The 22,963-nt window shown below is 40.9% G+C and overlaps 1 protein-coding gene across 1 annotated transcript in view; it reads left to right on the top strand.

Moving 5' to 3' along the window:
* Positions 1–22,963, top strand: part of c2cd3 (C2 domain containing 3 centriole elongation regulator) — an 80,529-nt gene that overhangs the window by 33,074 nt on the left and 24,492 nt on the right. Inside the window, exons 16-26 of the mRNA XM_062974452.1 lie at positions 544–787; positions 3,538–3,721; positions 5,078–5,261; positions 7,412–7,584; positions 7,711–7,834; positions 8,834–9,102; positions 11,073–11,162; positions 11,412–12,038; positions 13,606–13,917; positions 20,018–20,156; positions 21,831–21,895. Coding sequence (XP_062830522.1) covers positions 544–787; positions 3,538–3,721; positions 5,078–5,261; positions 7,412–7,584; positions 7,711–7,834; positions 8,834–9,102; positions 11,073–11,162; positions 11,412–12,038; positions 13,606–13,917; positions 20,018–20,156; positions 21,831–21,895 — 2,411 coding nt within the window. The remainder of the gene's footprint in view (positions 1–543; positions 788–3,537; positions 3,722–5,077; positions 5,262–7,411; positions 7,585–7,710; positions 7,835–8,833; positions 9,103–11,072; positions 11,163–11,411; positions 12,039–13,605; positions 13,918–20,017; positions 20,157–21,830; positions 21,896–22,963) is intronic.

Raw genomic sequence — 22,963 nt, 5'->3', positions numbered from 1 at the left:
CAGGCGGCGTTTGGCTCCGCCCCTGTTGCTATGGTAACCTGTTCTAGCAGTCTAAGATGGCTACCTTCCCCCATACATATTGTCAACTTAAATACTCACCATTTTAACTTAGCCAAACCTGGCTGTTTAACCAAAATCAAATACACATATCATCTATAAACAAAACATAATTATACACTTCTTCACAGCAAGCATCCTTGGAGGTTGAAAGGTATAATGGAGAAGGAATTTTCTTAGAGCAAGCATGGGCAAACTTTGGCCCTCCAGGTGTTTTGGACTTCAACTCCCACAATCCCTAACAGCCTAGTGGCTGTTAGGAATTGTGGGAGTTGAAGTTGAAACCTGGAGGGCCAAAGTTTGCCCATGCCTGCCCTAAAGTCAAGAACCATTCACCTTGGCGTTTCTCCTTCATTTCTGTGTCATGTGCATAGATTTGCCTTCCCTGCAAAGCAAGACTTCTCTGGGCTTAATGGTTCTTGATGTTGTGAATTTAAGATGCATAACAATGCAAGTGTCATCTTGTCTCTTTTCCTGCCTCTGCAGAGATCCTACAATTTCCAGCCTGCTGCTTCAGGCCCAGTATCCTGTCTTAGCTGTGGATGGCACCATGCCATTGGTTGACGTCTTTTCGGGCAAGAAAAACGGGAGCCTGACAGTCATCCTGGCCATGGGCTCTGCTGACCAGATTGCAGCCCTGCAGAGGCTCAAGAGCGAAGAAGGGATGGGGCCCGCTGTGGTTCTACGCCCACCGCATGCCCTGGACCCTCTTGCTGCACCGCTTCCAAAGGTATTCCGAGATAACTTTATTAGGACAGTATTGCGGATATAAGTCTTTACTGATTTTATTCTCGAAGGAAACAATGAGAAATTACAGTGAAACCTCTACTTAAGAGTATCCCAACTTAAGAGTGTTTTGAGTTAAGAGCTTTAGGACTTCCAGGGAGCATCCTCCGTGCCTCGTGTCCACTTTGGGAGATTGCTGTCCGCTTTGCCCTGGTCTGCTTTGAAGAACTTTGAGTTAATTGATTTTGTGTGGTTTTTATTCCTGGTCTGACTTATGAAGAGAGAGAGCAAAAGAGGTGGAGAGGCTGGAATGAGGACAGTAGGAAGGCAAGGATGCTTCTGCCTCTTCACTTTGTGCTTCCTTGCCACAACTTGTGCTTCTACCATTTTAAAGTTGATCTTTCTTTTTTCTTGTTCCCTGTCAATGTGCATTCATACATTATTTGTTATTTATAAAGTACATTTTCTTATTTAAAACATATACAGTGTTCCCTCACTACTTCGCGGTTCACTTCTCGCGGATTCGCTGTTTCGCGGTTTTTCAATAAACTCTAAAAGACTATTATAAATCATAAAACATTACAATTTACAGCCTAAGAAAGGGAGGAAGGAGAAGCCGAAGGGAGAGAAAAGGAGCCCAAGCAGCAACAGGAGGAGTAGGAGGCGATTTATCAACACACAATCAGTTGATAAAGACTTAAAATAGTGTATAACTACTAAAATAATGTATAAATATTAAAATAAATATAGTGTCTCTACTTCATGGATTTTCACTTATTGCGGCTGGTCCTGGAACCTAACCCCAGCGATAAGTGAGGGAACACTGTAACACAAAAATGGGTGGGTTGGGGAGGTGGAACAGATTAATAACATTTCAATTGACAAAATCACTTTGAGATAAGAGCTTGGTCACTGAACAAATTATTAAGTCAAGGTATCACTATATAGCAGTTTTCCACTGCAAGGAAGTCTTTGAATGCTGTGGTTTTTGAAGACTGTTCACAATCTGGGGCTGCCTAGCATATTATATTTTCTCAATTGTTACATGCCATCATTTGTAAGATGCACCCTAATTTCAATACAACTATTATTTATTTATTTGCGACATTCATATACCGCCCTTCTCACCCCGAAGGGGACTCAGGCCGGTTTACAAGTATATATACAGTAGAGTCTCATTTATCCAAGCCTCACTTATCCAAGCCTCTGGATTATCCAAGCCATTTTTGTAGTCAATGTTTTCAATATATCGTGATATTTTGGTGCTAAATTCGTAAATACAGTAATTACAACATAACATTACTGCGTATTGAACTACTTTTTCTGTCAAATTTGTTGTATAACATGATGTTTTGGTGCTTAATTTGTGAAATCATAACCTAATTTGATGTTTAATAGGCTTTTCCTTAATCACTCCTTATTATCCAAGATATTCGCTTATCCAAGCTTCTGCCGGCCCGTTTAGCTTGGATAAGTGAGACTCTACTGTACATACAATATATTACATTATACAACTATATCGCAATATTATTAATAATATTGCATGTAATATAAATATACAATTATAATAGTGAATTATAATTATTATTACATTGTATTACATCATAATATTATTATTAATATTACATGTATATACAATGTATTATAATATTAGTATAGTATAATATTATTATATATCATTATATCATTAAATTGATACAGGAGACATGGTGGAAAGATGTCTTCCTGGCCCCGCCTTCTTCATTCTGCTACCAAACTACTGCCACCAAAAATTCATAAAGATATAAAGATACACCTACGATTCTAAGACGCACCCCATTTTTAGAGATGTTTATATAAGGAAGAAAAAGGTGTGTCTTAGAATTGAAGAAATACAATACGCATGTATAAGCTGGGGGGGGGGGGGGGGAGAGACAAAACATTACAAACAAAATTCCTGGTTCTTTCCCTGCAATTTGAATCCATTCCTACATTGTTTTCTTAGTACAGTAGAGTCTCACTTATCCATCATAAACGGGCCAGCAGAACGTTGGATAAGTGAATATGTTGGATAATAAGGAGGGATTAAGGAAAAACCTATTCAACATCAAAATAGATTATGATTTTACAAATTAAGCACCAAAACATCATGTTATAAAACAAATTTGACAGAAAAGGGAGTTCATTACAAATGAATGCTATGTAGTAATTACTGTATTTACGGATTTAGCACCAAAATATCACAATGCATTGAAAACATTGACTACAAAAATGCATTGGATAATCCAGAACGTTGGATAAGTGAGACTCTACTGTATCTAGAGCAGCAGAAAACTAGTCTGCCCCCTCCACAACGTGACCTCTTTTCAAGATTTAAACATGGCAGTCATTCCCTCTCCCTCAACCTTCTCTTTTCCAAGCTAAACATTCCCAGCTCCCTAAGCCGCTTCTCAAAGGGATTCATGGTTTCTAGACCTTTGATCAATTGATCACCCTTCTCTGGTCACCTTCCAACTTCTGAATATACTTCCCAGAACTGGACACAGTATTATTCCAGAGGTTGTTTAACCCAAGCGGAATAGAGTGATACTCTCTCCGCTGCAGAAGTAGGCAGTGGCAAACCTCTTCAGAAGAAATCATGCCTAGAAAGCATTAGGATAAGGATTTCAACTAGCTGGAGTTGACCTGAAAGCACACATCAACAACAGCACCTTGGTGACTTTCCTCCTCAGGTAGTTGTCCTTTTTCATAGGGATTCAATTTTGTCTTATTTAGCGGCCAGACCAAGAGAAGGAAGGCTTGATGGAGCACGTCTTTGAGATCCACATTGAGAGCGTTAAAGGGCTCACTCCCCTCCAGTCCACCGTCTGGGGAGAGGCCGACTGCTACGTGCAGTACCACTTCCCAGTCCAAGAGTCAGAATCGGATGTTTTACGTGGAACAGACTTCAACGAAGGCGGTAGGCTTTGTTTCTGAAAATACAGGTTGAGCATCCCTATTCTGGAATTCTGAAATATTCCAGAATTGTTCAAATAGCTGCCTGAGATAATGACACCTTTGCTGGTAGTTCAGAATGCAAGCTTTGTTTATGCAAAAGATCATTTAAAATACAGTAGAGTCTCACTTATTCAACACTCGCTTATCCAACGTTCTGGATTATCCAACGCATTTTTGTAGTCAATGTTTTCAATATATTGTGATAATTTGGTGCTAAATTCATAAATACAGTAATTACTACATAGCATTACTGCGTATTGAACTACTTTTTCTGCCAAATTTGTTGTCAAACATGATGTTTTGGTGCTTCATTTGTAAAATCATAACCTAATTTGATGTTTAATAGGCTTTTCCTTAATGCCTCCTTATTATCCAACATATTCGCTTATCCAACATTCTGCCGGCCCGTTTATGTTGGATAAGTGAGACTCTACTGTATTATATAAAATTACCTTCAGGCTATGTGTATATTTGAAACATGAATGAATCTCCAAGATGTTTATATGTGCTTATACAGGTAGTCCAATTTTTTTTTAAAAAAAATCTAAAACGCATTTCTTTTGAAACGTTTTATATAAAGGTTATTCAACCTGGGAGCCTCTGGTGGCTCAGTGTGTTAAAGCGCTGAGCTGCTGAACTTGCAGACCCAAAGGTCCCAGGTTCAAATCCGGGGAGCGGAGTGAGCGCCCACTGTTAGCTCCAGCTTCTGCCAACCTAGCAGTTCAAAAACATGCAAATGTAAGTAGATCAATAAGTACCGCTCCGGCGGGAAGGCCCAGTATCCATGCAGTCATGCCAGCCACATTACTTTGGAGGTGTCTACGGACAACGCCGGCTCTTCGGCTTAGAAATGGAGATGAGCACCAACCCCCAGAGTCAGACATGACTGGACTTAACGTCAGGGGAAACATTTACCTTTACTCAACCTGTACAGTTTGCCAATCATATATTCTTGAATGCTCTTTCCAGCATCTTCACTGATGAAAAAAAGTGTGTTATTGAACCTCAGAAATGAAATTTAAGTAACACTTTAATCAAGAATAGCAATAATTCCGGTTTATTAACTAAATCAGCTGTCAGAATTCAAGACCGACATGTATCAGAATGTTATGGGGTTTTTTTGTTGAAGAATAACAAAATCAATGGTCTTGATGGTTCAAGGCAGCTTACTAAGAGATATTTCTGCCACAGAAATGTTAAGCTTTGTTCAGGAAATAATATGAAAGGCCAAGCAACTGCATTTGATAGCATGTTTTGTGCAAGTTGTTTTGCTCCTGAAACAAAGCCATTTATCACTTGACTTTTTTTTCTGATACAGGTTTTGGAATAAAACCTTTCCGTTCAGCCACTACCTTGTGCATCCCGGACCCCACTTTCAGCGAGGAGCGTCATCACTCCTTGTTGGTCCCTGTTGACATCCCTGTCCAGCGGCTTCTGCTCAGAGCTTTCTCTGCTCAGGGCTTAGCAGGAGGAGGAGGAATTCAGTTTGAAGTCTGGTGCAGGTACTGTATGCAGCTGCTGTTATTATTGCTGGTGCTGGTCTGTGCCTTCATGTCATTTCTGAATTTATCACAGAGCTTTCTCAGCAAAACTGCTTCATAAGAGAGTCTCCACAATCTGGAAGCTGCCGCCAATCTCCTGTCTCCAATCTTGACAGGTTATATATACCGTGTTTCCCCGAAAATAAGACAGTGTCTTATATTATTTTTTGCTCCCAAAGATGTGCTAGGTCTTATTTTCAGGGGATGTCTTATTTTTCCATGAAGAAGAATTCACATTTATTGTTGAACAAAAAAATGAACATTTATTATATACTGTACAGCAGTTGTCATTACAAACTAAAATAACCAAACCAGACAAACTGTGACTTCTGTCAAGAATTTCTTGTTACTACCATTATTTCCATGTACAATTGGTATGTACATTTACCAATCCTGCATGCTCCGGTGTTTTGTTTGGCGAGCACCGGGCATGCTTCCAAACAAAAACTTTGCTAGGTCTTACTTTCGGAGGAGGCCTTATATTTAACAATTCAGCAAAACCTCTGCTAGGTCTTATTTTTTGGGGATGTCTTATTTTCGGGGAAACAGGGTAGTACTGTCACCCTCAGGCCAGAATGAACAGCTTTGAAAGCTTCAAGGATGGGCAAGAAATGACCAGATGTTTCTTGGGCCAAGAGCAAGGTTTATTTAAGCCTACAGAAAAGCAAAAGGGGATGATAAACAGTGCACATGCATGTGGGTGCAAGCCTATCTTGTTGACAATGGCCAACACTAGAACAATAGGTTGCTGTGAGTTTTTCGGGCTGTATTGGCCATACAGACTGAAAAACTCACAGCAACCCAGTGATTTCAGCCATGAAAGCCTTCAACAATATGTTAGAATAATGGTTTCATAGTTTACCTTATCTATACCAACTAGCATCATCTCATGATCTTTATGAGCATCATCTCTGTCCTTCCCATTTCCTGCTCTCTAAATATGGGCTTTTCAGGCAAAAAAAAGCAGCTATCATTCACTGGCAAAGGAAATGGGAACTTTAAAATAGCATGAATATTTATCAGATTCTACATCACTGAAATATACGATCCTAAGGAGAACTGGGAGTTGAAATGGAAAGGGCTATAGCCAGAATAATAGTCTGAACTTAGGTTTATGTGCAATGGTTCCTTGGAAGAATTGTATTAAGTAATTATATGTTTTAAGCTTGACTAATGTATTTTATGGATTATTGTTCATGATTTTAAATGTGTTGTTGTTTTTATTGATCTGTTTGGCATTGAATTTTGCCAGTTGTTGTAAGCTGCCCTGAGTCCTCTCGGGTGAGAAGGGCGGGGTAGAAATGTTGTAAATAAATAAATAAATAAAAATAAAAGGGAAAGGAAAATATAAGGAATGGAATCAGACAATCTTCTTGATTGAACAAATAAAATAATATAAAGAGCAGAGGTACAACTGTTTCCAGAGGATAGGAGGAAGGGGGAATGGGAAAAATTGGATATATATAAATAACAGATAAGTATAGAAATGTAAAGGATAGGAAAACAGGAATCATTAGAATGGTATGAGAATATATGGGATTTTTTTTGGTAATGATGACTGTGACAATGTTTTAATTTACTTGCATAACCAAATATATATACAGTAGAGTCTCACTTATCCAACACTCGCTTATCCAGCGTTCTGGATTATCCAACGCATTTTTGTAGTCAATGTTTTCAATACATTGTGATATTTTGGTGCTAAATTCATAAATACAGTAATTACTATGTAGCATTACTGCATATTGAACTACTTTTTCTGCCAAATTTGTTGTATAACATGATGTTTTGAGGCTTAATTTGTAAAATTATAACCTAATTTGATGTTTAATAGGCTTCTTCTTAATCTCTCCTTATTATCCAACATATTCACTTATCCAACGTTCTGCCAGCCCTTTTATGTTGGATAAGTGAGACTCTACTGTATAAAGTAAATTTCTACACAAGGGTGTTTGAAAATACCCAAAGTTCAATTTATCTCTTACAGTATATTCCTACAGTTACCCTGGTGTACTGAGTTCTTTGCGTTAAGAAGATTTTTTCCCAACACAGCAAAAAGATATATGGGCAGTTCCTTTCCCACTGACACTTTGGCCCCATCTTTTGCACAGGTATTACTACCCTAATGTCCGAGACCAGATGGTTGCCAGAGGGACCCTGCCATTGTCACGCCTCTGTGCCCTCGTGACTTTGCAGCACCGGGACGCGGTCGGCATCCAGACCTTCAGTCTGCCCTTGATCCCGAGAACTGATACCTTGGGGGAACACCATCCCCGGTCCTCAGGTAGTAGAAGACATTGGTGGACGTTTCTTATTTGCATGGGACAATTTTGTTCAAGCCTCAGAATTGACTGAACAGAAAGGCAAATGTGTGTTTCTTTTTCTCCATCCCATCCGTGCCTTTCTCCAGGTTTTCTTGATGTAAGCATCAGGTACAGACGTTCCCTGAAAATATCGAAAGGCATCCTTGCAGCTCAAACTGTTTCTATTTCTGTGCAAATCCACTCTGCAGCTGGTTTGCAGGCAGCAGCTAGGTAAGAAGGAACCAAGAATTTTTTTGTTTGTTTGTCACCATCTAGTGACCAGCAAATGACCAGTAGGAGATTTTTTTTTCCTTCTTGGTGCAAATAGGTTTGTTATGCAAGAGGGTATACAGTGCAGTTAGGCTCCAGCAGGGTTGTGTAGCTCTTGGAGGAAAGATGGCCTCAGTGGGCTTCAAAGGGCCTTGAAGAAGCACATCTCTTTGCTACCCTTTTGGCTCCCAAAATAAAGATTAACAGAAGAAAAATTATCTACCCAAATGCTTCCCAAAACCCCTAAGGAGTTTGGAGGACAGGTTTGAATCACAGGAAAGACAGTTTTTCAACAAGAATTGGTTGGAAGGACAATTTCCAGGTTGTTATAGACAAAAAGGAGAAAATAAAGATTTTCCAAAGCCTAAAACTGTCCAAGATGGACAAAATCCAGGAATGTGTTTCTTTAAAAGGAGGTAGGTTTGTAGCCGTTACAAAACAGCCCATGAGCCACTCCTTCCCCATCTGTGGGCTATAGCAAAGTCACAGCTTAGTCCATGGTATTCACAGAAAGTCTCACTACTCAGTCATGCCTGGATCAGTTCAATCACTCCAGGTTTTTTTGTGTTTATATTTTACTTTATGAAAGTTTAGCTACTTAATTAGACAAGAGAGAAGCCTCCCACAGGATAATAAAACATCTGGGCATCCCCATGGGCAACATCCTTGCAGACAGCCAGTTCTCTCACACCAGAAGCGACTTGCAGTTTCTCAAGTTGCTCCTGACACAGAAGAAAAAAACTTTTGAGACAGCAGTGATGAAAAAGCGTCTTAGTAAACTCAGAATAAGAATTGCTGAAATTACTGGATAGATGTTGTGAGCCAATTTATAACATTTTCTTTCCCTATTTCCTATTCAATTTGATGACATAAACCCAACACAAATGCATATGCTAGGCAACATTTGTTTGTAACTGCTGCTTATATGTGCTGCTGGCATGTTTTCTTCTCTCCGCTAAGAGCTTTGGCCGAAAAGAACCCTTTGCTGCAATACAGCGCTGAGGTCGGTGTCAATGCCTACATCTCAGTCCACATCCCCTTCCTCCCGGAGACGGAGCGGCGCAACACGCGACCCGTGGCTCGCACTTTTTGCCCTGAGTTTGAGCACCACGTGGAGTTCCCTTGCAATCTTGTGGTCCAGAGAAGCAGCGGAGAAGCCTGCTGCCTTGGAGAACTCCTGCAGCATTCAGAAATCGTGTTCTCTGTCTTCCACCAGAACCTGAATTCAGGTAGGAAACATAAGTAGGAGTCAGTCCAGGTTGTTCCAGTCAAATAAAACAATCACTGTCACACTGAGATGAATGACGAGGGGGAAAGGCAGAAAAGCCCAACTATGTGAGAAATGTTTCTGAGAACAAGGTCTACTCCAGCTGTAATCAGGGCGATTTGCACCCACCTGGTTCTGATCTCATAAAGCCATCCCATAGTGAGGCCATTTCCCCTGAAACTGCTTTCTCCCACCCACTTTTTATATCACATGTGTCAAACTCAAGGCCTGTGGGCTGAATCAGGTCCTCCTTGTCATTTTACGTGGCCCTCCAGATGCTGGACTACATCTCCTTTATTCCTCATTAGACATCCTGATGAGCTGGTGGGAGTTGGGGTACAGGAGCATCTGGAAGGCTGCCGTTGGTTCTGTATAGTCAGGAGGGTGGGGTTTGGATTAAGAAACAAATCTTGTGGATGCAATATTTGACATTAAACTATCCTTTAACCCTTCCTCAACCTTGGAGCCATAAGGGCCACCCAGCTGCTGCTTAGAAAAATCCAGAGAAGACTCTACAAAGTAATCACAGAATGTCCTCCTTTTTCATGTCTAGACCTAGTGACTGATTTATGTTAGCACTTTATGGGGTGAGACAGTACACAGCTTGATTTTATCTGCAGCTTTGCTGGGTCTGTTGGAATTTATATTGGTAGAGTCTATATTAGTATGCTGTTTTATATAAATGTATGTCGTTTTAATGTATGTAAACGTATACTGCTTTATTGTGCAACTATAGTGTGCTTTTTGTGAACTGCTCCGAGTCCCTTCGGGGAGATGGTGGTGGGGTATAAATAAAAGTTTATTATTGTGTTGTTGAAGGCTTTCATGGCTGGAATCACAGGGTTGTTGTATGTTTTCCGGGCTGTATGGCCATGTTCCAGAAGTACTCTCTCCTGACGTTTCGCCCACATCTATGGCAGGCATCCTCAGAGGCTGGATACCTGCCATAGATGTGGGCGAAATGTCAGGAGAGAATACTTCTGGAACATGGCCATACAGCCCGGAAAACACACAACAACCCCAAAGTTTATTATTATATATATATTTATTTATTTTATTTACAGTATTTATATTCCGCCCTTCTCACCCCCAAGGGGACTCAGGGCGGATCACATTGTACACATATAAGGCAAACATTCAATGCCATATAAATATAGAACAGAGACAGACACAGAGGCAGTTTAAACCTTTTCCAGCTTCCAACAGCGGCTGGATGATTTTTATGGTGTCGCAAATTAGTCTCCCCACATATAAGTGGTGCCTAAATTTCCTACTTGATAGATGCAACTATCTTTCAGGTTGCTTAGGTCAACAACGAGCAGGGGCTATTTTTTATTTTAATTGTCGAGTGCTCACCCCGACAAGGGCTGGCCTCATGGTCAGAGTGATTTATTGCAGCTGGCTGCTAACCAGCCTGCACCACAGCCCGGCCCCTGTATATACTCACCCAAAACTGTTCTGTATCCACAATAATTGCTTAGTCAAGTTGTGACCCTTTAGTCACGATTGTGACTCCCTCCCCACTCTCAATTTATATTTTGCCAGCCTTTAGTTAGTCGTGGAGAAGGAGTTGATTCTGCTGATGATTGGTCCATGAGTGAATGATGTTCTTTTAGGTTTGGGGTGATTGGGCCAGCAGAGATAACTTATTTTAGTATTTTAAAGACCTGATATAAAATACTAGTCCTATTTTTATTGAATAAAGGGGCAAAGAACCTCAGACCTGAATCCTAATCTTCTTAGGATCCCAATCCAGTCCTCTTGGGTTCCCCAGGTGGCAACACTCTCTCCACAGGGTTTTTCAAATTTAAAATACGCGAATACATCTCCTAAAGCAGTGAAAGCATAAAGTTAAGATATGCTAGTATTTCTAGTCTCAGATTCTTGCTTTTGGTTTTTAATGTTTCTGCCATTTTTGCTTTGACCTGCCAGCTTCATCTGCAATAAAAGCTCCGCCTTTACGAGACTATCTTTTAGGAACCGTCAAGGTGGCAACCAAAGATCTGTTGGTCAGAAGATCAGGTAACAGATTCAGTTATCTCTGTCACAGTGTAATAACTTTGATTTATCATATAGATCAGGCATGGACAAACTTTGGACCTCCAGGTGTTTTGGTCTTCAACTCTCACAATTCCTAACAGCCTACTGGCTGTTAGGAATTGTGGGAGTTGAAGTCCAAAACATCTGGAGGGCCAAAGTTTGCCTGTGGCTGATATAGATGTATCCAGTGAATATCAGAAAACTCTCTTTTTCTCTCCATTCTTACTAAAGGTATTAGAGGCTGGTACCCAGTCAATCTCCCAGAAGATATGGTGCCTTCAGATAGTAGAAACTTCTTGGAAACCATTGTTGGAGGCCTGGAACTCTCCATTACCTTTGCTCATCCTGGGGACCGAGAACGTGTTCTGGATGCTGCAACGCTTTTGGGCTGGAATTGGGAGGGATTTGCCAGTGAGAAACTCCAGGAAGACAGTGAGGACGAATGCCAGTCTGCTCCAAACCCTGCCACAGTGACGGTTTCTATCCCGAGGCTGTGGCTGCCATTGCAATGTGTCTTACTAGCTGGACAGACACACTTGAATAGAAGCATCTACTGCTACCTTCGCTACAAGCTGTACGACCAAGAAGCCACGTGGACGTCGCTGAGGAGGCCAAAGTGTACTGAAGACCAGAAACATGTGACAGTGACTTTCAAGAAAAGCCAGCAAATGGACCTTCAACCGAGCCAGGCTTTATGGTGGTACTTCAGGGAGGAGAGGCTGGAGCTCCAGGTGTGGAGAGCCTATGGGAACGAGAGCCATGTGGAGAGACCGCTGGACACTGACCGCCTGATTGGGTCGGCCTTTGTGGATCTCTCAGCACTTGATGGGAGCGCAAGAAGGAAGAGAACAGTTAGTGGTATGTTTATTTATTTATTTACATCATTTATATCCTGCCCTTCTCACCCAAGGGGACTCAGGGCGGCTTACAAAAATTGGCAAAATTTAATGCCCAAGAATGCAGTCATAAAAACAAAACAATACATACAGATCCATTAATAACATGGTTAAAACACCTTATAAAAACCTTAAAAACGTATATATAATTAATTCCATTCATCCAAGATCCTCATGCTTCATCCTTAATGTTCCTTAGATGCCTAAAAAGCAGTCAGTCAAGGGCTATCTTGGGGCCTAATTGAATGGTAGATTTTCACCCTCCACTCTTTTGCATCCTCCCCTCCTCAACTGTATCATCTCTTAATGGCCATGATTCTCTTAGGCTGTGTAGTGATATACTGTATAGTGCATATTTGGAGCCAGTGTGGGGTAATGGATTTAGTACTAGGCTGCTGTGAGTTTTCCAGGCTGTATGGCCATGTTCCAGAAGCATTCTCTTCTGATGTTTGACCCATCAAACATGGAAACTACAAAAATGGGGTTTCTATATCTGTGGAATAATGTCCAGGGTGGAGAAAGAACCGTTTGTTTGAGGCAAGTGTGAATGCTGCCATTGGCCACCTTGATTAGCATTGAATAGCCTTGCAGCTTCAAAGCTTGGCTGCTTCCTGCCTGGGGGAATTCTTTGTTAGGAGGGGATTCGCTGACCCCGATTGTTTCATGTCTGGAATTCCCGTCTTCTGAATGTTGTGCTTTATTTACTGTTCCGGTTTTAAAGTTTTTTAATACTGGTAGCCGGATTTTGTTCATTTTCATGGTTTCCTCCTTTTTATTGAAATTGTCCACGTGCTTCTTGTGGATATCAGTTGTTTCTTTGTATAGTCTGACATGACGGTTGTCAGAGTAGTTCAGCATTTCTATATTCTCAAATAATATGTTGTGCCCAGGTCGGTTCATCAAGTGTTCTGCTATGGCTGACTTCTCTGGTTGAGTTAGTCTGCAGTGCCTTTGATTTTCCTTGTTTTATGTCTGGGCATTGCTGCTGCGTTTGGTGGTCCCTCTGTAGACTTGTCCACAGCTGCATGGTATACGGTAGACTCTTTCAGATGTGAGGGGATCCCTCTTGTCCTTTGCTGAACATAACATTTGTTGGATTTCCTTAATAGGTCTGGATAGTTTGTAGGTTGTGTTTCTTCATCAGCTTACCTATGCAGTCAGGTTCCCTTGATGTATGGTAAGCATATCTTTCTTCTGGGTGGATCTTTGTCTTTCCTCTCGTGGCTTGTTCTTGGCCTTTCAGCTCTTCTGAAGTGTGTGGTGGCGTCTCCATTGGCCTGTAGAGCCCAATGAACTGGAAAAGTGTTCTTACCATATATCAAGGGAGCCACTGAATGCATAAGAAAGCTGATGAAAACAATCTTCACCTTTTTATACCAGGCATTGGCCAACTTCGGCCCTACAGACTGTTATGAATTGTGGGAGTTGAAATCCAAAACACCTGGAGGTCTGAAGTTGACCCATACCTAAAGCTTTTTCTCAGAAAGTTGCCCTGTGCTTTCTGAGCCTTGCTTCTCCCATTATTACAGGTGTCTTCCCCTTGTTCCGGCGCAATGCTTCAAACCTGTGGGGAGCTGCTGTGCGGGTTCACATTGCGCTGTCTTCCACTCGCCCTCATGGGCTTGGGCCTGGTGAAGAGGGAAGCCACAGCAGCGGCAGCGAAGATGAAGAAATCAAAGAGGCACCCGAGCAAAGTGTCCAGGTCCCTCTGGAACCAAATCCTGCAGCTGCAGACATTCTTACTGAGAAATCATCCGAAGCATTTTCTCCCACTGTGGACCATGAGAAGACATTTGCTGTTAGTATCCTTGTGGAAAGAGCCATGCACTTGAGCTTAAAAGGTCAGTGAAATACTTGAGTTTCTGCATTACATAATAATTAATGAGGAATCCCGCCAATTACCTTTTCTTTTATTTCACATGCTAAACAAAATAGATTGTTATGTTTAACAAGCGTGTTGGTTAGGTTTAACTTTTCATTGTGTTTCTTCCTTCTTTCCTTTCTCCAATATACCTTATCCCTCTCTCTTTTCTTTCTTTCTTTCTTTCCTTCCTTCTTTTATTTTCCGTCATACATTTTCCCTTCCCTTCTTTTTCTTTCCTTCCTTCCCTTCCTTCATACCTTACCCCTTCTTTCTTTTTTCTTCTTTCATCCAGACTTTGCTTGGAAGTCACAGTCTCTCAGCCTCAGCAAGGCACAAGCACACGCTTCTTTATGGGCTGAATGTCCCCACTGTGGCCCTTGGGGCTGTTGTTGTAGGCCTCATGGTTCAGCCATTTGGTTTACCAGTAATCAATTCTTTCTATCTGTATACTTTGCTGATATAGTTGCATCTCAGCACTGCATTTATTGTTGAGCAAATAGCCTATTAACCAAAACCATCCCCATAAACATATAGCAGAGTACTGTATATACTCAAGTATAAGCCTAGTTTTTCTGCCCTTCTTTTAAGACTGAAAAAGCCCCCCTCGGCTTATACTCGAGTGAGGGTCCTGGTTGGCTTATATTTGGGTCAGCTTATACTTGAGAATATATGGTACATTTATTATTTTTCTCTGTTAGTATTGGTATTATTACATTTATTATTTTTGTGTATTTATTATTATTATTATTACATATATTTTACTCTATTATTATTAAAAGGATACATAAGCACATTTACATTGAAGAAGATGAGAATAATGATTTGATCAGAGTTGGACAGTCTTATCTTAAATTTGAGCTTTATGTAAATATTCAAAAACATTTAACCTACCGATGCCTCAATGTAATTTTATTCATATCTATTTTTATTTCTGAAATTCACCATCCTCAGCTTACACAGTGTCAATGTTTTCCCAGGTTTTTTGTGGTAAAATTAGGTGCCTCAGCTTATATTCGGGTCGGCTTGTACTCGAGTATATACGGTAACTTATAAGCAGCAGCGTGACCCAGCACCAGTAGCCAAAAGTGATAAAAAATAGCAAAAACACACAGACCAATGTTATCTCTTCCTTAGGAGGCTTTTCTTTGTAGCAAAATAATATGGTTGCACTATTTACAAAAGCAAGGTTTCCACAACATAAATAAAGTTCTTTTTACTTCCGTCTTTGCTTCCACGCTGGGCTTCTTTCTCATGCAGATAAACAGCTTCACTCTCACAGAGCCTTCTCTCACACCAAACTTACATAGGAGCTTCACACCGTAGCTTTACGCACAGCAGCATTCACACTGAAGCTTCTCACACCAGGCCTTCACACAGTGAGTCCTCTCACAGACTGAGGCCTGCTATGCTACAGACACACCTGCTTATATTGAACTATAGCTTTTGCTGAGTCATTACATCTATTAACCCTTTCAGTGCTTGTCTCAAATTTTGTAATTAAAAATACCTAGTTAATTTTTAATATTTCTGAAATTTATAAAATGCCTATAGGCCAGTAGCTAATTCTTTCTATCTGTATACTGCCATTTTTTATATTTGGGACCCGCTCCCCAAAATGAGGTTGATTTTGTAGGTAAACCACACCATTATTTTGAGTAACAAAGGGCGTGTGTGCCAAGTGTAGTCCAGATCCATCAAGCCACATAGGAGAGCCTGTGGTAGGCTTGAGCGATCCACGAAAAAATTGATTCTAAACTCGTTTCAAAAGTAGGGGGGGTAGCGTTTCGTTTCTGATGTCATTTCCGAATTTTGCCCTCAAAAAAATTCAAAATTGACGAAAATTCGTTATGTTGTCGAAGGCTTTCATGGCCGGGATCACAGGGTTGTTGTATGTCTTTTGGGCTGTGTGGCCATGTTCCAGAAGCATTCTCTCCTGACGTTTCGCCCACATCTATGGCAGGCATCCTCTGAGGATGCCTGCCATAGATGTGGGCGAAACGTCAGGAGAGAATGCTTCTGGAACATGGCCACACAGCCTGAAAGACATACAACAACCCTGAAAATTCGTTAATTTCAAAAGTAATTTGTTAATGGCGGACGCGCATGCGCAGTAGCCCAAAACAGCCCGGGGGGGGGGGCTTTTATGGGACTCTCCTGCACTCATTTTTTCAGCTATACTGATCAAATTTGGTACAGTGGGAGAACACAATCCACCCTGCTTGCTCGCTAAATTGCAGAGCGTTTGCCCTTTCCTAAAATTTATTGCGCAATTTCATAGTTTATATTAAAAAACTTTATTTAACAATTGCAAAAATCTGTTCCTGCTTTTGAATTGTTATTTCCTGTTCAATAGGGGTACCATCACTGTGAAATACACCCTCCCTTTTCCCCAAACCAAGTTGTATTGCGGAGGATTATGGGACTTGCTACCTTTTGCCAGGCTTTGCTAGGGTTGATAGGGGAAAGAGAGTCACTGCTGCCAGCCCTATGAGCAGCTCAGAGAAAGGAAAGAGGGAAAAAGAAATACACCCTCCCTTTTGCCCAAACCAAGTGGTTTTGCGGAGGATGATGGGACTTGTAACCTTTGGCCATACTTTGCTAGGGTTGATAGGGGAAAGAGAGTCACTGCTGCCAGCCCTATGAGCAGCTCAGAGAAAGGAAAGAGGGAAAAAGAAATACACCCTCCCTTTTGCCCAAACCAAGTGGTTTTGCGGAGGATGATGGGACTTGTAACCTTTGGCCATACTTTGCTAGGGTTGATAGGAGAAAGAGAGTCACTGCTGCCAGCCCTATGAGCAGCTCAGAGAAAGGAAAGAGGGAAAAAGAAATACACCCTCCCTTTTGCCCAAACCAAGTGGTTTTGCGGAGGATGATGGGACTTGTAACCTTTGGCCATACTTTGCTAGGGTTGATAGGAGAAAGAGAGTCACTGCTGCCAGCCCTATGAGCAGCTCAGAGAAAGGAAAGAGGGAAAAAGAAATACACCCTCCCTTTTGCCCAAACCAAGTTGTATTGCGGAGGATGATGGGACTTGCTACCTTTGGCCAGACTTTGCTAGGGTTGATAGGGGAAAGAGATTTGCTGCGAGCCCAAATTGAGCAGCTCAGAGAAAGGAAAGAGGGAAAAACAATACACCCTCCCTTTTCCCCAAGTTGTTTTTCGGTGGATTATGGGGAGTTTTGCCAGACTTTGCAAAATGAAAATTGGTAAATTTGATTTCTTCTATTTGCAACTCACTTTAATGCCTATGCAAAGAAAAGTTTCCTAATCAAATGCCCAAAAAGCTGCTGAACTCCTCTTTGTCCGAAAGAAAAAAGCCCACCCCGCACCAGGCAATATGGCGCAGCAGAAAAGTTGCAGGGCTGCAGTGCTGGGCAAATGGCAAACGCCAAGCTGGTGGGGAAAAAAGCCCACAGGCCCTTTGGAAAAACACCCTGCACAAACACCCAACAGTTTCCCACCTCACCCACCCACCCTTTTCTCCCGGTCTTCTAATCTTTAGCTCAGCCAAGGAAGCTGTGACGCAGCAATGCAATCTTGCCTGCCTGCCTGCCTGCCTGCCTGGAATCTCACTCCCACCCTCCACTCCAGATTCCCGGTGCAAATGAGCCACGAGGCTCCCTGCTGGCTCTTTTCATTCAGGACGTACAAGCCCCTCCCCTGAGTTAAACGTACTCTCTGATTGGCCACAAGGTGGAAACAACACGCTAGGTTGCCCCAGAGCACTGAAACAAGTTTGGGTGATTTGCAAAAGCTTGTTTTCCTAACAAAAAAAACGACGACATTAGAAAAAGAGCCTATCGCGGTTCGAAACCGTGGGATCCACACAACTGGACAATCTAGGTCGAATATTGCTTCACAAGTTACAAAAATAACGAATTACTAACGACAAACGGGGAAATTGAATTATTTGAGCAAGCCTAGTACATACATACATACATACATACTTTGACTTTTATGGATAGATAAAGATTTTCACCATATGTAAATGCCATGTCATCAAAATGGTCTTTGTTCCCCCATCCTTGACTCAGGTATCATTGTGTGCTCCTGAGTCCCATCCTACCCAGAAAAGGGCTCTGGGATTGTGTTGTCGAAGGCTTTCATGGCCAGGATCACAGGGTTGTTGTATGTCTTTCGGGCTGCGTGGCCATGTTCCAGAAGTATTCTCTCCTGACGTTTCGCCCACATCTATGGCAGGCATCTTCAGAGGCTGTGTGAGGATGCCTGCCATAGATGTGGGCGAAACGTCAGGAGAGAATACTTCTGGAACATGGCCACGCAGCCCGAAAGACATACAACAACCCTGGCTGTGGGATTTCTGTTCCAGATTGTTTAATTCTCCAAAACGGCATTGAGGCCCTTTCCCAAAGGGTGACCTTGTTGTTCTCTGCGGAGGCACAAGAGCCACTTTGTGCAGACAAACTGGGTCGAGCCAATTAACTGATTAGCTAATCTCTTTTCTCACAGACTTCTTCTCCTGTTTTTTGAGATAACAGTCTGGCTTTGAAAAAGCACATAAAACTATTTTCAAAGCTCTTGCTCTTGCATCCAAAGAACCCACTCCGATGGTCCTTCTTTAGATGCTTCTGAAATCCTCAGCAAATGCTGCATTTCAAAGTGTTTCTTCAAACACCAAGCTAGACCAAACATTTGTTGTCAACATCTAAGAAAAACAGGAGCCGTTATTTTAAGGAAAGCTATTTGTTTATTGAAATATTTATGTCTTATGCTCTGTTTAAAGAACTCAGGGCAGCATATATTAAACCAGACTAAACATAAAATTATTTTTAAAGATTCAAAATATATTAAACAATTTTAAAAACCGAAAGAAGAGATTTTTTAAACCAATTTTTATTTTTTAAAACACAAAAATACATACCATACACATACAAAACATTTACAATTCCCACCACCAACACGAGGATTGTTTTCATTTACATATTCATTTCTTTTTGAGACAATCTTTATATCTTTATCTTTATACATTTCCATTCTATATACTATATAACATTTGTATCTTATATATATATTTATTTATTACGGTCAATGACCAGCAACATAAAATGTACAAGCATCAGAATAGCATAGAAACATATGCAATTAGATATTAAGAAACACAGTGAAGAACAAGGTTAAAACACAGTATTGAATGTGGTAGTTAAAATGATATAAAACATTTATATGCTAAAATGGCAAAGGTAAATGCTGAAGTAAATATTAAAACCTACTAAAACCTTGGCAACATCTTGCACCGACAAGCTATAGCTGCTGCACAAAAGCTAGCAACTTTGGCAGTAATTTTGGGGTCTTGGTCTGCCAAAAGATAATCAACATAAAACCCTGATCTCCCTGGTAAACTTTCTAAAATTGGATTTATAAAATGTTTACGAAGGTCTCGGTAAAAAGAGCAGTACAACAAGACATGCTCCACAGTTTCCACTACATTTGTATCTTATTTCTTATGGCTTGATCTCCGGATTGATTCATGATATAGTTCTTTATCCTCGTCCATCTTTCTTCCATTTCTCTCATTCTATTTTCATTAGTTTTTAAAACATTTAATTTCACATTCATAATTTCAAATTCCATTTGCTCCACCATATATTGGTACCATTTGTTTACTGTCAAAAACTGAAAGAAGAGATTGAAAGATATTTATTCTTTGCCCTATACTGTAGAAACCATAGTACATAATCACTGGGGACTTTTTGTTTTACAGGGGCCTCTGGGAGAGACTAATGTGTCCCTGAGTACCCCACAGTTGCCCACCATAGTACTGTCATTTAGTAATGTACTGTGTAGTACTTCTGGACAGTAAGAGCTATTTGACAGTGGAATATGCTGCTTCAGAAAGTGGTGAAGTCTCCTTCCCTGGAGGTTTTTAAGCAGAAGCTGGATGGCCATCTATCAGGAGGACTTTGATGGTGAAGTCTTGCAAGGCAGAATAGAATTGGACTGGATGGCCCTCTTCTATGAAGAGTCCTGATTGTCTTACTGCCATCCTGTGAGGAATAAATATTGATGGTTTTGTATTGTGATGGGTCAATAATTCCTCATTGATTTATGCTTTGCAGGGAGCCCTCTCACTGAGCGTGGAGTGACTTCCCCCAGCAGCTATGTGTCCTTTGTTGCTGCCGATGCCGACAACCCCATCGTGACAGATGTCATTGAAAACACCGAGTCCCCCGTTTGGGGCTTCCAGCAGCAGACCAGGTAGGCAACAAGGGCTTTGTAAAGGACAAGGCTGCATGGTCATGGGCTTAATTGCTTTCCTGTGACAGAACCATGACGGGGAAAGAAGAATTGTTCCAATTAAAGCAAAAGGAAGCTCAGTAAAGAGAGGACAACACCCAGACATCTACACTCGGCTTTTCCTTCTTCTGCAGTTATATTTCCACTTAGGATTAATTCAGTTGGACACCAATTTAACTGCCAAGGTCCAATGCTATGGAATCGTATTATTATTATTATTATTATTATTATTATTATTATTATTATTATTATTATTATTTTATTGTATGACACAGCAAACAAGATAGACATGCTGGATTTCATATCACAAAATCACAAGTCGAACACTTCCCAAGTGTCTAGGACTGTGTGATGTATTTTCGGATGATGCACGCAGATCCCAGTCGGGTGGCCTTTTGCAGTTGGCAGAGCGTGATTTTGTCAATGTCTATTGTTTCCAAATGCTGGCTGAGATCTTTTGGCATGGCACCCAATGTGCCCATCACCACTGGGACCACCTGCACTGGTTTCTGCCAGAGTCTTTGCAGTTCAATCTTGACGTCCTGAGAGCGGCTGAGTTTTTCCTGTTGTTTTTCATCAATTCGACTGTCACCTGGGATCGTGACATCAATGATCCAAACCTTTTTCTTTTCTACAACTGTGATGTCTGGTGTGTTGTGTTCCAGAACTTTGTCAGTCTGAATTCGGAAGTCCCACAGTATCTTTGCGTGCTCATTCTCCAATACTTTTGCAGGTTTGTGATCCCACCAGTTCTTTACTGCTGGAAGGTGGTACTTGAGGCATAAGTTCCAATGAATCATTTGGGCCACATAGTTGTGCCTCTGTTTGTAGTCTGTCTGTCTGCGATTTTCTTACAGCAGCTGAGGATGATCAATGGTTTCTCTTCACAAGGAGACTCATAAAGTTGTGGCTTGGAGAGTCACCAGCCCTCTTTGACAGAGAAGGCTAACGACCTTGTAAAACTACAACTCCTGCAATTCCATAGCATTGGACTGTGGTGTTTAAAATGGTGCCAAACTACATTGTGTAGAGATGCACCCTACCTGGAGTTTGCAATAGAGAGGCAACTGTCGAGAAGGAAAACAATCCAGCTGTGTCTTCTTGTCACATGCACAAATCGCACATCACATCACTTTCCCCAACATCTTTGTCCTCCCTATTTTGTATTTCTTTAATAATTACATAAAAACTAGATATTGTAGGGTTTATTCCAGATGAAAGAACTGTAAAAACCACCTTTGAGGATTCCTTGCCTCAAAAAAAATACAAAAAAGATAATATAGCTCTCTTGCCTGACACTTTACACAGAGTTAACAGCAAAAAGATAGGCCCCTACCCCAGATATTTTGCGATAAAGCTTACTATAAAAATAGAGTCGATAAGAGAAAATAAAAGAAAGGGAGCAGAAAGAGAAAAGGGGAAGACAGTGTGAGATAAAAAGCAGCTTGGCCTTATTTTCAGTCCAACTTCAGGACAAAATAGTGATAAGAAGTGTACTTTTCAAGAAAACATCCTAATGTTTCTCAAAATGTGTGCACAAAAAAGGCCTCCCACTTTCCCCATTCAACGTGTCCTTGCAATTGCAATAATGTTTTGTGATCCTGTTTATGGTTTCTTTTATATCATTCTTTACAGGCTTTCCAATGAACTACTTTTGGATTCCCAGCAAACTCTCGTCTTTAAAGTCTGGCATAAAGCAGGTAAAAATGTGAATTACATCCCATAATGCAAATGATGCTCAATACTGCTTTTCATGTCATAGAGCCTGGTACCTGCTCCTTAAAGCTGCAAATTAAGAAGATACGTGTCCATGCTTTAAAGAGTTTGAAAATGTTCCTGTGGTTTCCAAAGTTTGAATGATGAAGTAGACAGTCTCCTAGTAAACTCTTACATCTCCTTTGGAGGAGGTCAACCAAATAGTCTAGCTTTCCTCAATCATAGCTCAGATCACCTCTATCTTGAAGATATATATGAAGATGAACCTAGTTTACGTAGCTGTTAGGTAAAGGTGTAATGTGGCCTAAACGCAACAAAGCACTAAATACAATTTCAGTGTGAATCTCATAGATAACTATTGCAAGAACAAACCTGGTTTTTTATGCGTCAATGAATGCAGCACATCCAAAGCTTTCTATGCCAGTAGCAAATGGGCAGCTCTTACTAGCTGAAACATTTTGGGGGAATAGGGAGAATTGCTGTCCCAAAGTATAGAAGCGACTACCTGGCACACCATTATTAAGTCGAGAAAGAGAAAAGCCCATTTGTGGAAAGCAGGTAGTTTTAATGCCAGGAGTCCAGACTACCATTACACCAAAGATTGTTTTCTTATACAGTAGAGTCTCACTTATCCAAGCTAAACGGGCCGGCAGAAGCTTGGATAAGCGAATATCTTGGATAATAAGGAGGGATAAAGGAAAAGCCTATTAAACATCAAATTAGGTTATGATTTTACAAATTAAGCACCAAAACATCATGTTATACAACACATTTGACAGAAAAAGTAGTTCAAAACGCAGTAATGCTATGTAGTAATTACTGTATTTACGAATTTAGCACCAAAATATCATAATATATTGAAAACATTGACTACAAAAATGGCTTGGATAATCCAGAAACTTGGATAAGCGAGGCTTGGATAAGTGAGACTTTACTGTATATTTAAAATGGCCAACCTTTCTTCATGTTAGGCAGTTTGTGTTTGGTTTTTTAATTCTTTAATCCTAATCCTACACAAAAATGCTCATTTGGCCACAAGTTTCAGATTCTGC

The sequence above is a fragment of the Anolis carolinensis genome, chromosome 3 (genome assembly GCF_035594765.1).
Source record: "Anolis carolinensis isolate JA03-04 chromosome 3, rAnoCar3.1.pri, whole genome shotgun sequence".
NCBI classification, from domain to species: domain Eukaryota; kingdom Metazoa; phylum Chordata; class Lepidosauria; order Squamata; family Dactyloidae; genus Anolis; species Anolis carolinensis.
Note: the sequence above shows the minus strand (reverse complement) of the source record. Positions and strands in the feature narration are given on the sequence as shown.